Source organism: Amblyraja radiata, chromosome 7, assembly GCF_010909765.2.
Source record: "Amblyraja radiata isolate CabotCenter1 chromosome 7, sAmbRad1.1.pri, whole genome shotgun sequence".
Taxonomy (NCBI): Eukaryota; Metazoa; Chordata; class Chondrichthyes; order Rajiformes; family Rajidae; genus Amblyraja; species Amblyraja radiata.
In genome coordinates, this window is record NC_045962.1 from 44,338,084 (window position 1) to 44,356,172 (window position 18,089).

General features: G+C 43.8%; 1 protein-coding gene across 2 annotated transcripts in view; it reads right to left on the reverse strand.

Annotated features, from left to right (window-relative positions):
• The window catches only part of nrp2 (neuropilin 2), a 92,111-nt gene that overhangs the window by 26,114 nt on the left and 47,908 nt on the right, over window positions 1-18,089 (reverse strand). For both annotated transcript variants that reach the window (XM_033024352.1, XM_033024353.1), the window contains exons 8-11: window positions 17,469-17,613; window positions 12,068-12,426; window positions 8,081-8,225; window positions 3,023-3,139 (exon numbers count right to left, since the gene is read on the reverse strand). In XM_033024352.1, coding sequence (XP_032880243.1) covers window positions 3,023-3,139; window positions 8,081-8,225; window positions 12,068-12,426; window positions 17,469-17,613 — 766 coding nt within the window. The remainder of the gene's footprint in view (window positions 1-3,022; window positions 3,140-8,080; window positions 8,226-12,067; window positions 12,427-17,468; window positions 17,614-18,089) is intronic.

The window sequence follows — 18,089 nt, forward strand, 5'->3', positions numbered from 1 at the left end:
ATTGTGACATTCCGCAGGTGAACACAAAATGCTGAAGTAACTCAGTGGGACAGGCAGCATCTCAGGAGTGAAGGAACGGATGGCGTTTCGGGTCGAGACCCTTCTTCCATCAGTCTGAAGAAGGGTCTCGAACCGAATCGTCACCCATTCCTTCTATCCAGAGATGCTGCCTGTCCCATTGAGTTAATCCAGCATTTTGTGTCTACCTTCGATTTAAACCAACTTCTGTAGTTCTTTCCTACACGTGAAATTCTGCAGTCTGTTTATTTATCTTTTATGCAACTACCTGACGTGCTAATGTGTGGTTTGATTGGACATATATGGAATGATCTGCCACAATGATCAGCTCGCAAAACAAAGCTTTTCACTGTATCTCTGCTCCCTCTTCCTTACTCCAATGATGCACAGCAGACCAACATTGTAAAAGGCAACTCTCCCAGTTTCTGTCCGTGATCCCAAAACACAAAGTGCTAGAGGAACTCAGTGGATCAGGCAGCATATTTGGAGGTATAGGCAGACAACATTTCATGTCAAGACCCTTCTTCCCCTCCCGACCCTTGTCTCCTGTCCAATTCCACCAAAGATGCTGCCTCCAAAAGATGAGTTCCTCCAATAGGTTTTGCTCAAGATTCCAGCATCTGCAGTTCCATGTGTCCCTATTTTCCATATGGCTTCATTTTCAGTGGGAATGCTGGATCCACCTCAAGGAAATGTTTCAAAGCAGCCCCCCAATTAAATAAACCAACACCTCTCCAACGAGCAGGAACAGAAAATGCAAAGCAGATCACAAAGTTGATAAACTTTTAAGGACACAAACTGCTGGAGTTACTCAGCAGGTTAGGTAGCATCTTTGGAGAACATGTTATCCAGAGATGTTGCCTGACCTGCTGAGTTACTCCAGCACTGTCTGCTTTTGGGTATGAACTAGCACCTGCAGTTCCTTGTTTCTAGCTCAAACATCCTGCTAATAATCATTTGTTTTACTGGTCATTGAGAAATAAACTATCATCCACAACGAATTCTGAGTCTCACATTACTGCTCTTGGAAAATACCATTGTGAGAGTCTCCCCAGGAAGACTATTTAATGTGACACCTTGAAAGGGGAACATGATCATTAAGAGCTCTTAATGGTAAAGCTCTCTCTTCAGCAAAGGTCTTAGTCTCTCAGGAAGTGCATCTATGCAGCCGATCTCTCTTTCTCTTAATAGGTATTGCGTATATAATACTTCCCTAGACTGCAAATCCTTTCACAGTTACCTTTTAAGATTTGACCTTAAATATGCAGAAAGTGATCAAGCAATTATTATGGGAAACCTTGCAAACACAAAGCAAACAGGGTCCATGCTTATGTGCTGTGTGTAAGTCAATACAAGAAGTCTGAGTGGTGAAGGAAAGGAGAGCGAGAGAGTGACTAAGACCAGCAAGGGGGGGGGGGGGGGGGGGGGGGGGGGGGGGGGTGCAAGAAGGTGGGCACAAAGTTGTGACATAGAGGTTGAGAGGTAATACTCACGGAACGTGAGAGAGAGAAACCATGTCAAAGTTCAATGCCTCCTGCTGTCACCATGGAAACAGGGACAAGGGAAGCAAAATGTAGAGAGAAGTAGTGCAGAGCCTGAGAGATCTTGAGCTGGGGAGGGCTTTATCTAGTCAACAATGAGAGACGGAGTTAGTAAAGCAGGAAAATAGAACCTCACAGGGGAGAAAGGGAAGAGGCAACAAGGCCTTCCTTTCCCTTCCTTTGAGTGGCTGACGGAGATGTGCCTGGACAGGGGGTTGGTCGCACCAAGCCTAGCCCTGAATGGGGATGGGCCACTCATGGGAACACCCGCTGGACAACAGACCCACCCTGTCATGTGTTTCCCTTGCCTCCCTTGCACGTGTTGTTCGCCGTCACTGACAGACCCGATTTATGTTAGTTGCAGTCCGCTCAGGATTCACACAGGCACCTGACTGACAATGAGCTTGTTGGTGAGGAGGAACAGGGCCCTGAGCTGGGGAGGAGTCGGGGAAATGTCAGGAACATTGATGTTACGGTGTACTTAACGACAACAAGGAGGGGAAGACAAGGAGGATTAGCAGGAGGGGTTCTCCAGTGGGAACAGTGGTGTTCTGAAGTTGACTGGATATCGCTTTTCTGACCTTGCTTGTGGTCAGGTGAACAGTGGTCTTACCCACATCCCCCTCGCCCAGCCTGGCCATTCACATCCCCCTCAATCTACGCTCCCTGCTGAGATTCCAAACGTTTGTGGTTACGACTTAAGTGGACAACCCAGTTCCATGACCGTGTGGTTTTTCCAATTCTTGTCCTGCTAAGGTCAGAAGTGGCAGGTATGGCTCCTGTTCAGAATATTTTCATTTTAAGCTCAGACCTGTCCACAGCTCGCTCACTTATGGGGAATAGATTCAGCCCATTGAGCCGTAGTTTCTCTGACTTACAGAATTATTGGCTCGTTTCTGTAAACTTTGTTTTATCCTGATGGATATTTAGATTGATTGCACTCTTGGACCACTGAATTTGCTAGATTACCAGCCCAGTATCTGTCTGATTCTGTTAACTTCCTTGATCTACTTTCGATGATTTGTTTGGAATACTGGCCAGAGTTTCTTATTTTGTTATCCCCCTGGGCTATTGCCCAATGTGATTGTGAGTTACTGGCCCAGCACTACTGTGAAGAATTGGCCTTGGTTCTCTGGTTTATCAACAAACATTTCTCCGGATTACCAGCCTTGATTATTGACCCAGTCTTTCTCTCGTACACAGGCCAATATTTTACTAGACTTAAGGTCCAGTGTTCCTCAGGATGCTTGGCTCATTGCTTCGTGAGGATTTGTCTGATCCACTTGACTGTAGCTGGCATTATATCAATTAATTGGAAGGAGACTGCATTGCATTCTTTATTTCCTGCCACATCGTTGAAGCTAATGCAGACAAAAGCATCAATGCATTTTGTTGTTGTGAGACTGAGATACAATAAGTCGTACTATACAAGAGATACAATACTGAGTTACAATATCACTCACCGAGAACATGGGAGCCGACCATACATGCAGGGTCAGCCTCGTCCACACAAGGAGCTTCCGTGGCATTCTCCACAGCCCACTGTGTGGATACAACAGTGGCAGCAGACGTGGTGGTTGCTGGAAAGACAGAATGCTCGGTGATCTAATTGTCAACTTAACATTGCTTTTTTTTTAACCGTACACAAAACCTTTGCACATTTTCCCTGTGAAAACCGCTTGAGTTTCCTCCGGGTTCTCTGGCTTCCTCCTATATCACAATGACTCATGGTCGGTAGGTTAAAAGACAGCTGCAAATTGCACTCATGTTACATTGTTACGTTGGACATAGAGAAGTACAGCACAGCAAAGGCCCTTCGCCCCATCTTGTTTAATCTAATTATTCTCATCTGCCTGCACATGGCCTGTATCCCTCTGTTCCCTGCTTGTTCACGTGTCTGTCCAAATACATCTTAAATGGATGAATTGGAGGAACACAGTGATCTCTGTGAACAAAGGAGGTTGCATCATTGCAAGAATATGTGCTTCAATCAATCATTGTTTGCCAACTCGCAGCGTAAGGATTTCTCATTTTGATTAACCTTTCTGCAAATGCATTTTATATAAACCCAGCTTGGAGTTTATACTTAATTATGTTATAATAACCCCCCGACAAATTGACAAATGATCACCACTTTGCAATAAAGTAAAACTCTTGCAAATCTGCCCAATATGAAGTTGTTATGAAAAGACCTTCTGCAAATGCATGTGCTATTTGGAGATAGTTATTACACACACTCACAGAAAACAAAATCTGTGACTAATTTAAAACACAATGAACTCTGTTAAACATTTGAATTTATATTTAAAATTAATGTGCCTGGTCTGTGTCTGAACCTCAAGACGTGAAGGGTGGAAGGAATTTAAAGACCAGTTTGTTTTCTGGATAATGTTTCATGTTTCATATTAGAACAACTCTATTATAAATGTGAATTAATCTCTTTATTTCATTGTCCAACTTGGCATACATTCAAATATTGTCTGCACCAAATAATTTCATGATCACAATAGCTTTTTTTAAATGCCTCAGAAGCTTTGCATTAAATCACTGCTAAAAGCTAACTCCTGCCAATTTCCCAGAGTATCTGGTCTGAATTTTATAACAGAGGTTACATGTCCTAATAAAGCAATGAGAACGAAATTACAGAAGACTGTACAGCTCGTCTAAAGGAAGAGAAAATGTAAACTGACACTTCAGTGCCAAACTGAGAACGTACGTTTCAGAGCTGAGGTCTTCTGGATTAACCATTTTCATTTTCTTATTTACAGATATTTTTGACAAAGGAGGAGGCAATTCTGTTTATGAAATCCACGCAACCCCATAAAAACAATTCCTGAGCATTTCCGTTAACCTTCTCTCACTCACATACCCTTGATCTCTTCTCCCATTCTGCCATCCACCTAAAGTAGTGATGATTTTATAGTGACCAATCCATCGATCTCAGCAACAACACTTTGTGCGCAAGACTCAAACATTTGTGTACAAAAGACTGGAGGACTTCCCTCCCATGGAGCTGTAGGTGGATTAAGGTTTTCATAGGGACAGTCCATGTTAGGTTCAGGGATGACCTTCAGGGATGTGTTCCAAGTACAGGTCAGATTTTCCGTTGGGGAGACGGTGATGTTGGGTGATTGCCATCACTGTCAGGTTTAGCCACCAAGACATCGAGGCTTGCCTGGGAGAGGTGATATGGTAGCCTGGGAAATTAGGAAATTAGGGGTCTGCTGATGTATCCATGGCAAGGGATGGAGCATGGGGAGCAATGGGTGAATGAACATCTTAAAGCAGAGAATCCATGCACTGGGAACATCATTCACTGTCAGCTAAGGCAGATCACTTTGACTTTCTCCAACACTTTGGTGTTGTTCAGGTTTTGTTTCAGTTAAACAATATTGGTTGCATTGGTTAGGAACGAAAGCAAATGGTGAACTCCCTACTCTTCTGTGGACAATACCATGGGATCCACCTGATCAGACAGATTCCCTCATCTGGAAGATCATGATAATAATACAGAACACCCTCAGCACTGTTCAACTAGATAATGTCTTCCAAGTCCTATTGCAAAAATATGAAACTTGCATCTAATGTTAAAATGAGGATGACTGCTACTAGTTCAATTAGATGTAGGTGGGAAACTCATCAAATCATGATGAATGTGAATTTAACAAAGCTATATTAAGATTTATTCCCAGCACGTTTAAAAATGAATATCCTATCCACCAAAGAATCAGGCCATATTTTAAAATACATATCCTCACGTTAAACTTCCTCCTTGGCCTCAGCCCCTTCCTATCTCTATAATCCCGGAGTGTTAAATCCTTAACATTTCTCTAGTCTGACCTCCTCAACATCTGTCTTTTGTGTCATTATTGGTGGCCATTGCTTAAATCATCTCTATCCCAATTTCTGGAATATAGTTCCTAAATCTTCCCACCCATCTAAGATCCTTCGTGAAGCCTCTCTTTGACCAAGCATCTGACAGGTGGAATTGATGGGCTGATGGCCTCCGTTGTTGTCCGGAAATATGAAAAATATTCATTCTGACAGGATCAGAGGGGTTGGAATCGAGGGGAGAGAAAACAAGGAAAATGCAATTCCATTTGGTCCCAGGAGACACGAGAGACTGCAGATCCTGAAAACCTGAGTGAAAAACAAACTGCTGGAGGATCTCAGGAGATCAGGCAGCATCTGAGGAGGTAAATGAACAGATGATGTTTTGGGTCGAGACAAATGAAATCTTCAGAACTTGACAAAAGCTTCTTTCTAAAGAAAGGTCTCCACCTGAGACATCGTCTTTCTATTTCGCTCCATAGATGCTGCCTGGCCACTGAGTCCCTCCAGCACCTTGTGTTTTAGGTCACAGGGCAGGGCATCTGCCCAGCTTCACCTCTCAACATGGATCCTCAGCTGTGTTGAGCCCAGTTCAAAGAGGTGACCTTGGCTTCCTTTTTACCCGCGACTAATGGAAACATAATTACTGAGCGGGAGGGAATAGGAAGCAAGGAGTACGGGGGCAGGGGGTGGGGGGAGGTGGGTAGCAGGGGATAAAAGAGAAGAGGAGGCGACAGAATGTAAACTGATGAAAGAGAATAAAAATAACTAAGAAAGGGGGAAGAGGATGGGGGTGTGGGTGGAGGATTACTCCAAGATCTGACGAGCTACTACTGAAGTCTGACAATGGGGCACAGTGCTATTGTCTCACATAATAACAAGCAGATGGCTGGGAGTTATCGCCAAAGGCTAATTGAATGAAACCACAAGGCAGTGGCCCGTTGCGGGTGGTGTTGCTTTCATAACAGCGTGCAGGGATAAATAGACTGCCCGCACTGGTGCCCCAGCTGCAACCTGTCATGGTTGAACAGCCTGCATGCTGGCTGTGCAGTGGAAGAAGCAGCCTGAAGGGACAGAGGGAACCATAACTGGTGAATCAGGGGTGACAATCTTGTAGCTGGAAAGCTTGTTCGTGGAGTGCCTATCCAACTCCGTGCCTGATTAGGAACAGACTCTTTCTCTTGATGACTTCCTGTACTGGAAACCAAGAGCCAAGTGCTTGAGATTTTGTTCCACACCCAAACATCTGGAGAGCAGCCCCAGGCATAAACTGGGTTTTTTTTAAAGTATAAATTGCCAATTCATAATGCAGCTAGCTGAACTTCAGAGTGAAATACAAAGGGAAGAAACTTGCCTTATTATGCTTTTCCAAATATGATAAAGGGCTGCACATATTTCTCTCTCCAAATATCCATGACACCAAATTTTGGAAAGCAACTTAAAATCCACACCCACCACAGCTTTACATGTTTAACACAGGCAGCCAAGAACAATTGTTGAATCCTCCTCCACCATTCAAATTATTAGATTCGTTCCACACACCCAATTTCTTTGAAAAGTTTTGTATTAATCAAAATGCCCAATCCCCGCAACTTAGTTTTTAAAGATCGTTTTGGAAGTATTTTTTACTACTTGGAGTAAGAATGTCCAAATTATTGTGTCAATTTGGAGGTAGCCATCAGTCAACTGTCCACAACCAATTCTCTCTCTCTCTCTCTCTCTCTCTCTCTCTCTCTCTATTGCTGGCAAGAGAAATGGTGTGTAGGTAAAATTAGAGTGAGTGAGATTGTTTAGGTTCATCCAATATACATTGAGTTAGATATATGGCGAGTAATACTGTGTATATGTAGGACTTTGTTGTTGACTGTGAGCTTGTGTGCATTTTAAGAGCACATGTGAGTTTGGTCGTGAGTAGGAGATTACAGTGAATGAAGATGTGTCATTGGGTTTACAACTCTGAGTGCAATGATTTAAGTGTGTGTGTGGCAATGAGTGACTTTGTGTCTGGATACTACTCGTGGGTTTGCTTTCAGGTGCACATACTATATTGAAGGATTACAATGTTGTGTGCAAAGAAGAGTGAGATCCTATGTGAACACATTGCATTGCTCTTGATGCTAACTGAGTTGTGTGAGCAATTACCGAGACTGCAGAGCTAGAGAACTTGTCAGTGAGATTGTGTAAAAATGTGACTGTTATCGATCAAGATTCTTGTCTCCACACAGATGAAATATGTCAAGATTGTAAACTGTTATTTGTGGCTTAACCTGGGGCCACTTGTTACTGCTACTTTGTTAAGCAGTTTGAACTACTAAATGCTGAATCCTGTGCGGAAAACACACACAGACGCTCCCACATGCAAACATACATACACACACATACCACGCAAGCATGCGTATATATACACACATATGTCTACGCACATCTGCACAAGCACACACACAAACACACACACATTCGAACAAGTATAAATAAGGTTGTTTAAAGTAAAATCTAAAGTCTCAGTCTAAAGTAACGTCTAAAGTATAAAAATATGCACCTATACATAAGCCAACAAATGCATAAATGCAATATATGCAAACATGCATGCACAAACATATGTACATGTAGAAGCACGTACGCGTGCACACACACACATTCAAGCAGCAGGGTTCACCACACATCTGGGGACATCTCCCCAAGGCACCTACCCAGTAAATCACAGCCCTGCAACTCGAAACGCATCCCAATTCCAGCAGGAGACCACCTCTCCGGATACACTCGGACAAACCGTGCAGGCACAGGATCAAATCGTCGAATCTCGGGAGTATCATAATTTATGTTCCCTTCAAACATCTGAGGAGGAGGAAGAGATGCGGATTAAGGGAGAGTAACCAAAGCCCCACCATGAGTCTCTACTGAACTAGCTAATCTACTGTTGAAAGACATAGGTTAATAGAGGGACCCCTGAGCTGAAAAAAAAGAACACATTTGTTTTGTACCATTCATTTGCTCAGGACATCCCAAGCATTTTACAAACAATGAAGAAATGTTTTTTTAAGTAATCATGACTGCAATGAAGGAAGTGGATAACTAATTAAACTAATTTGTAAAGGAATATGTGACCAGATAATTCATTGGTTGGGAGAGGGAGAGGGCTAATATTAGCCAGGGCACTTGGCTAATCACTTATTCAGAAGTGGTGGCCGGTAATATCAGGTTTGTGCCAGGGAGGAGCTGTTGTGGTTCAGTTTAACATCTGAGGCACTCCCTTGGTCTGGCCTTGGAGTGTTGGCTTTGATCAAGTCTCCAAGGCAGCAAGGATCACCCCCAATGTTCAGGCTGGTGACTAAACACTGGAGAGACAACATCACTGAAAGCAATAGCTCTGGTCACGATCAGGTTGCTTTGGGTGGAGCTGCACCTTCATCGCAGCACAGATTGCACGATGCAAAGGGTTTTATAGCTTGGAAGACACTTAGTGGCATCTCCAGGACATTGAGCTTGTCGCTTCTTCCTGCCTTTCACTGTTGCCAGTGGAGAGTTTGCAAACATTATCATCTCCTCTGGATGTTAGACTTGCAACAAGTTGAAAGTTAAATCAATAAGCGGTAGGTTGAATGAAAACAAATGTTATAATTGATTAATCAGTAAAAATATGGTAACCAGTAGGTTTATTTCTCTCTGGTACATAATGCCTTTATTTTTAATTGAGAAGGGCATTTTTCTGCTTGCTACTTGAATTCCTCCTCTCTTGGTGATGTTGCCCCACAGCCACCATGTCCAAGCCTTTTATGACTTACTGGTCTTGAAAGCACTTTGGTAGAATGATCCAATTAATCCCGCTGGTAGACAAAAATGCTGGAAAACTCAGCGGGTGAGGCAGCATCTATGGAGTGAAGGCAATAGGCCTATTTCCTTCGCTCCATAGATGCTGCCTCACCTGCTGAGTTTTTTGTTTACCTTCGATTTTCCAGCATCTGCAGTTTCTTCTTAAACAATTAATCTCGCTAACATGCCCTCTCCTCTGCAAATATTCCCCAAACACTATAACTAATTCCATTATAGGAGTTAGTGTTGGGGCTTCTTTATCATTCTTTGGAGACCAAAGTCTGGTGCAGAGATACCAGGATGATTCCTAAATTAGAGAGTATAAGATATAAGGTTGGACTAACTTGAATTGTTTTCTCCAGGGTTGGATGCAGAGAGGAGACCATATAGAAGTATATAAAATAATGAGAGGCATGGATAAGGTGGACAGTCAGAATTTTTTTCCCCAAGATAGAAATGTCACATTCTATAGGTGTGAGGTCAGAGAAGGAAAGTTTAAAAGAAGATGTATGGGCAAGTGTTTTTACACAGAGAATGGTGGGTGTTTGGAACACGCTATCAGAGGTGGTGGTGGAAGCAGATACAGTGGTGCCATTTAAGACTTTAATTTGGACACATGGTTATGCAGGGAATGGATGGATATGCATCAATCCACAGGCATTGATGTCACAGAGTCATAGCATCATAGAGTCTTACAGCATGAAACTAGGCCCTTTGGCCAAACATACCCACACTAGCCAACATGTCCCATCTACCCTAGTCCCCCACCCTGCCTGCGTTTGGCTCATAAACCTCTAAACCTGTCCTATCCATGTACCCGTCTAAATGTTTCCTAAATGTTGTGATAGTACTTGCCTCAACTACCTCCTCCAGCAGCTCGTTCTATACACCCACCACCCTTTGTGTGAAAAAGTTACTGCTCAGGTTCCTATTAAATCTTTCCCCCCGCACCTTAAACCTACATCCATTGGTTCTTGATTGCCCTACTCTGGGTAAGAGACTCAGTGCGTCTACCCAATCTATTCCTCTCATGATATTGTACACCACTATAAGATCAGCCCTCATCCTCCTGCGCTCCAAGAAATAATAGTCCCAGTCTGCGCATCTGCTCCCAATAACTCAGGGCCTCGAGTACTGGCAACATTCTCATAAATCTTCTCTGCGCCCTTTCCAGGAGACCAGTTTATTTTGGCAGCATGTTCAGCACAGGCATCATGTACAGTAGGGCCACTTCTAGTGCTCTACTGTTCTATGTTCTTCTTTAGAAGATGTCTCATTTAATCTCTATCCATCCAATGTAAGGAGAACATCTCCAGTTTCTCCAGCTCCTGAACAGAACTGAGATCCCTTAGCCCAGGTTCAGCTTGGGAATGACCCTTTGTTCCTTCCCCCTCCCCCTTCCCCCTTCTCCTTCCACTTCCCCACCCTCCTCCCCTTCTCCCTTCTCCCTTCTCCCTTCCCCACCCCCACCTCCACCCTCTCCCCCTCCCCCTCCCCTCTCCCTCCAAGATCCCCACATTGCAAGGCAGACCAGCACATTGTGAAAACACACTGCCTCGATTCCCAAAACAGCTGTTTCTGCCCCAGATCGATTGCCTGTAGATTTTAAAACCCAGCATATTATTTTAATTATTATAAAGAGGTAAAATCACTCAGGTTAAAATTCCAAGTTGCCTCTTCACTTAATGCTCAAATTACTTGAAATTAATTTAATTATGAAGTGCTTTGATAGAGTAATTAAGGAGAATCTGCTTCCACTTGTAACTGGGTTGGTAACCAGATGACACAGATTTAAGATAATTGGCAGACGAAGCCAAGGAGATTTTTTTAAATCTGGAAAACATCGATTGAAAGAATGGTGAAAGTGAGTACAGCATCCTGTGACATCCTAATCAAGTATAGGACCCAGAGAGCATCTCTTTACTGGCAATCAGTTAATTCAGCAAAGGTGAGAGATGGGTCCATAAGCTGTCCCTGCATTACCCCACCGAGAGAAGCTAGTGAGTTTCAGGTAGGTGAGGATTCACCATAGTTTATTTTCCAACAAATGCTGTCTATTTAAATAGAATTGCTATGCAATCTGTTTGGTGAGCAAGCCTGAGTCATTTCAATAGACAATAGATGCAGGAGTCGGCCATTTGGCCCTTCGAGCCAGCACCGCCATTCAATATGATCATGGCTGATCATCCACAATCAGTACCCCGTTCCTACCATCTCGCCATATCCCCTGACTCCGCTATCTTTAAGAGCTCTATCTAACTCACACTAGTGACTTGATTCTATGAAGTACAGCAAATAGAACAAATGCTGAATCCACAGCAAATTTTCCAGATAAATGCGGGATAGTGTTTTCAGTAAGATGCAGTGAGCGCAGGATAGCTTCATACTTCACATTAAGTGTGTCAGTAGTCACTTACAGCAGGCTTCCAGCCATGCATCCAATCATTCCCTCTACAAATTGTCATGTCAATGGGTGTAGTTAATGGGTGGGCAGGCACGCAAATACGTGCAAACACAGATGCACGTGCACACACACACATGCATGTATTCAGATAAACAAACACACATGAACTGATGCATACACACATACATGCATAACACACATAGCCACAAAGGCATAAACACACACACACACACACACACACACACACACACACACACACACACACACACACACACACACACACACACATGCACAAACATGCAAACACACACACACCAGACCCACACGCATGACACGCATGCACACCCACACCCACACAGACACAAAAAGGCGTACACACATTTTCACATGCATGCACCCAGACACGAACACACATCCACACACTTGCACAAAACAGGAAGGGGAAGTGGATAGAGGAGTGTACCTTGTGCCTCTGTCCTCCGGATTCCTTGACGAAGGTCCAGTTGACTCCGTTCATGCTGTAGGTTAATTTAAACTTCCGCACAAAAGCCTTATTGTCGCCGCCCATCCCACCACCCATGGACGATGCTCCACGTGCCCCCTGGATGATGATGGCACTGACGGCCTTGGGGGTGAGCAGGGCCAACTGAATCCACTCTGTGCCAGACACGGGGTGAGGTTGCCGTGGGTACCATCCGGAGCGGCTGGCAACGAGCCGGGCACTGCCTGATGACCAGTGATAGTCCCGTGTGGAGGAGGAGGTGATCAATGAGTCAGGGATGAACCCAGACATCATTCCCAGCATGTCGGAGCAAGGTGCATCTAGAAGAAGAGAGAAAATCTGTTAGAAACTGTAGCACAGGGTCTGCACAGTCTGCATTGGCACAACTAGATCAAGGGGAAAGGCCTCTTCATCCCACTTACAAATCTAAATCATGGCTGATTATATCTTCCTTATCTTCATCATCAACTCCCTACCTACATTTTCCTGCTTTACTCCAATTGCAGACGCTGCAGACCTCCAGCATGTCTCCAATGATTCTTACATTTTTTTTACAGATACAACAGAGAAAGTATCCTATCAAAGTGCATCACAGGTTGGTTCAGCAACTGCTCTGCCCAAAACCACAAGCGATTAGAGTTTTTATGGATGCAGCCTAGTTCATCACACACACACCCTCCCACCCACACACCCTCCCCCATCGACTCCATCTACACCCCACTGCCTTGGGGGAGCAGCCGACATAATCAAGACCCACTCATACTCCAGTCTACCCCTATTCTCCCGTTAGGCAGAAGATACAAAAGCTTGAAATCACGTATCACCAGATTCAGGAATAGAAACATAGAAAATAGGTGAAGGAGTAGGGCATTCTGCCTTCGAGCCAGCACTGCCATTCAATATGATACATTGTGATCAAGGCTGATCATCCACAATCAGTAACCCATTGGAAGATTTGAGGTCTTTCAGTCAGAAAAGAATCGCAATTGAGAAGGATTATGCTCAGGCTATGCAGAAGCTGATCACCCAGTACCTCAAGAGGGATTTGATTGGAATTTTAAATATTAAATATTAATATAAAATTTTAAACAAAGGAATGTTTAAGCTTCAGTCTTGGATTTGGTTGACTCTCCATTTTCTGACTTTTTCCTCTTGCTTTCGACTGCATCCTCTTATGCACTTAAAATACCTGTCAAGCCCCTATTGTGTTCTGACACGATATCATACTTATATGCCTACTCCCAATATCCCTTGATTCTGCTGGTCCCTAGAGCTCCATCTAACTCTCTTTGAAATTCATCCAGTGAATTGGCCTCTACTGCCTTCTATGGCAGAAAATTCCACACATTCACAACTCTCTGGGTGAAAAAGTTTTTTCTCATCACTGTTTTAAATGGCCTCCCCTTTATTCTTAGACTGTGGCCCCTGGTTCTGGACTCACCCAACATTGGGAACATTTTTTCCTGCATCTAGCTTGTCCAGTCCTTTTATAATTTTATATGTTTCAATAAGGTCCCCTCTCATCTTTCGAAATTCCAGTGAATTCAAGCTCAGTCTTTCATCATATGACCGTCCTGCCATCCCGGGGATTAACCTCGTGAACCTACGCTGCACTGCCTCCATACCAAGGATGTCCTTCCTCAAATTAGGAGACCAAAACTGCACACAATACCCCAGATGTGGTCTCACCAGGGCCCTGCACAACTGCAGAAGGACCTCTTTACTCTGATACACAAATCCTCTCGTTATGAAGGCCAACATGCCATTAGCTTTCTTCGCTGCCTGCCGTACCTGCATGTTTACTTTCTGTGACTGGTGAACAAGGACACCCAGATCTCGTTGTACTTCCCTTTTTCCTAATCTGACACCATTGAGATAATAATCTGCCTCCTTGTTCTTGCCGCCAAAGTGGATAACTTCACATTTATCTACATTATACTGCATCTGCCACGCATCTGCCCACTCACTCAACCTGTCCAAGTCAACCTGCAACCTCCCAGCATCCTCTTCACAGTTCACACTGCACCCAGCTTTGTGCCATCTGTAAATTTGCTAGTGTTACTTTTAATCCCATAATCTAAATCATTAATATATATTGCGAATAGTTGCAGCCCCAGCACCGAGCCTTGCGGCATTCCATTCGTCACTGCCTGCCCTTCTGACAGGAACCCATTTATTCCTACTCTTTGTTTCCTGTCTGCCAATCCATGTCAATACCCTACCCCCAATATCATTTGGTCTAATTTTGCCCACTATTCTGTGGTGGGACATTATCAAAGGCTTTCTGAAAGTCCAGATACACTATATCCACTGGCTCTCCTTCATCCATTTTACTTGTCACATTCTCAAAAAATTCCAGAAGATTAGTCAAGCAGGACTTCCCCTTCATTAATCCATGCTGATTTGGACCAATCCTTTTACTGCTATCCAAATACACTGTTATTACTTCTTTAATAATTGACTCCAGCATCTTCCCCACCACTGATGTCAGGCTCACTGGTCTATAATTCCTCGTTTTCTCTCTCGCTCCTTTCTTGAAAAGTGGGATAACATTAGCTACCCTCCAATCCATAGGAACTGATCCTGAATCAAAAGAACATTGGAAAATGATCACCAATGCGTCCACGATTTCTGGAGCCACCTCCTTGAGTAACCTGGGATTCAAACCATCAGGCCCTGGGGATTTATCAGCCTTCAGTCCCATCAGTCTACCCAATACTATTTCTCGCCTAATGCAAATTTCTGTCAGTTCTTCTGTCTCCGTAGATCCTCTGTCTTCTAGTACATCTGGGAGATTATCTGCGTCTTCCTTAGTGAAGACAGAACCAACGTATCTGTTCAACTCTTCAACCATTTCCTTGTTCTCCATAATAATTTCACCTGTTTTTGCCTTCAAGGGACCCACATTTGCCTTTACGAATATTTTTCTCTTAACATACCTAAAGAAGCTTTTACTATCCTTCTTTATATTCTTGGCCAGCTGTCCCTCGTACTTCATCTTTTCAGCCCGTATTGCCCGTTTTGTTACCTTCTGTTGTCCTTTGAAAGTTTCCCAATCCTCTGGCTTCCCGCTACTCTTTGCTATGTTATACACCTTTTCTTTTAGTTTTCTTCCATCCCTAACTTCCCTTGGCAGCCACGGTTGCCTCTTACTCCCCTTAGAATCTTTCTTCGTCTTTGGAATTAAATGATCCTGCATCTTCTGGATTATGCCCAGAGATTCCTGCCATTGCTGTTCCACTGTCATTCTTGCTAGGATCCTTTTCCTGTCCACCTTGGCCAGCTCCTCTCTCATGCCTTCATACCCCCCTTTGTTCAACTGCAACACTGACACTTCTGATTTAATCTTCTCCCTCTCAAATTGCAGATTAAAACCTATCATATTAAGGTCACTACCTTACCTTGAGTTCTCTTGTTAAATCTGGTTCATTAGACAACACTAAATCCAGAATTGCCTTTTCTCTGGTCAGCTCCATTACAAGCTGCTCTAAGCATCCATCTTGGAGGCACTCTACAAACTCCCTTTCTTGGGGTCCAGAACCAACCTGATTTTTCTAGTCTACCTGCATATTGAAATCTCCCACACTATAACCACAGTGGCATTACTTTTGTTACATGCCAATTTTAACTCTTGCTGCAACTTGCACCCTATATCCAGGCTACTGTTTGGGGGCCTGTAGATAATTCCCATTAGTGTCTTCTTACATTTACAATTCCTCAATTTTATCCATCGTCAGTCCCTATGTCACCCCTCGTAAGGGACTGAATTTCATCCCTCACCAACTGAGCTATTCCACCTCCTCTGCCCACCTGCCTGTCCTTTCTATAGGACATATGACCCTGAATATTCAGTTCCCAGTCCCGATCCTCCTGCAGCTATGTCTCTGTAATCCCCACAATGTCATATCTACCAATATCTAAGGTACACACAATTGCTGGGGAAACTCAGCGGGTGCAGCAGCATCTATGGAGCGAAGGAAATAGGCGACGTTTTGGGCCGAAACGTCGCCTATTTCCTTCGCTCCATAGATGCTGCTGCACCTGCTGAGTTTCCCCAGCAATTGTGTGTACCTTCGATATTCCAGCATCTGCAGTTCCCTTTTGAACACTTTGTCTACCAATATCTAACTGAGCCTCAAGCTCATCCACATTGTTTCTTATACTTTGTGCATTAATTTATAATACTTTTAATCCATTACCTTTCACATTGATTCCTATTTCACTTGGCCATACTCTCCCATCCCTTCGTGAGCCTTCTGTCCCGTTAATTCTGGTGTCTTTCTTAACTTTTCCTATGCTCTCTTTCCCTTTAACTCCATCCTTGTATTTCCAATTTGTCTCCTCCCCCCACTATTTAGTTTAAACCCACCCATGTAGCAGGTGTATAGTATGATTTGTTGGATAGCACATAAAGCAAAGTTTTTCACTGCAAATTCTAATTAGACAATAATAATAAACAATGACCCTACTTTTCTCAGCAACACCTGGTTGGCTGAAGTTCCAGTTGTGATGCCATAAAAGTTTTATGTTGATTGATAGATTGAACTCCTATGTAACTCCTTCCTTGAGCTTCTTTGCCTCTCTACTGCTCCCTCATTTCTGAAATTGTGGCAGCAAACTCGCCTGATTAACAAATCATTTGGCCATCCCCTTGTGTACTCTGTAGTTTAATTTATACTTTTGTCAGGCACTTCAAAATCCTTCACTGTTAAATCCTCCAGAGGCACATACGATAGTGGTGTTTGAGAGGCTCTGAGATAGGCACATGGATGCGCAGAAAATGGAGGGGTATGGATCACGTGCAGGCAGAGGAGATTAGTTTCATTTGGCATCATGCTTGGTATTCACATTGTGGGCCGAAGGGCTTGTTCCTATGCTGTACTGTTCTCTGATCTAAATGCAATCACGTTTTAATTCTGAGCCCTCACTGAACAGACATGCTTGGGAATCCAAATTGAGTTTAACTTTGGCCATGTTTTTGTTGAGTGATAGCCCTTGGAAGAGATACAATACTGTAATCCTCTTTAAGATGTTGACAAAGTCAGGACAGGAGATCCTGAAAGCGAAGGCAATCCCCGGTCCATTCAAAAGTCTCCACATCATTTTGTAACATATTTGCTTTGATTTAACTCAGAAAGAAAATCTGGAATTCATGATCTCAGAACATTGCAAAGTGATTTACAGCAAGGAAATACCTTTGAAGTTTAATGCTATGATTTCTGCCTGAATGATGTTGACACTATGGGATAAGTACTGGAGAGAACATCAGCAAGAACACGAACTAAAGACATTAGCTCTCCCCAGCTGAAAGGTCACTGGCGGGACACTGGATGTAGTGAAGGGTCCGGGTGAGTCGACCTACTTGTCATCTGGCAGCCGTAGACTTCAAAACGCATGGAAATGCCGTTTGTCCAGACCTGAGGCCTAATACGAACAAAGCGAGCGACCACAGGCGGGGTCAGCGTGTTCAGCACCACCTCGTTACCATCCGTGTTGGCCGCAAATAACTGAGGGGAAAAGGGTATGCGTTAGTCCACTCACAGACACAAAGTCACCCTTTCCTTAGCTGGTTCTAAATCATGGGAGGCACGCAGCACACAAACAGATCCTTCTGCCCATTGAGTCCATGCTGACCCATTTACACAAATCCTCTTTAACTCTTCCCCCCGTTCTCATCCATTCGCCTTTCCCCACATCCCCATTTCTATCACTCACTTACTCACTAGGAACAAATATTATCAAAGAGCCACACCACCCTGGCCATTCTCTCATTTCACTTCCACTTCCACCATTGGGAAGTAAGTACAAGAACTGTTACCTCCAGGTTCAAGAACAGCTTCTTCCCCTCATCCATCAGGCTCATGAACCACCCTGCACAACCTTAACCACAACCCTACCTCAGCACCAATGTATTGCACAATGGTAGAGTTGCTACGTTACAGTGCCAGAGATCCGGGTCCGATCCTGACCATGAGTGCTGTCT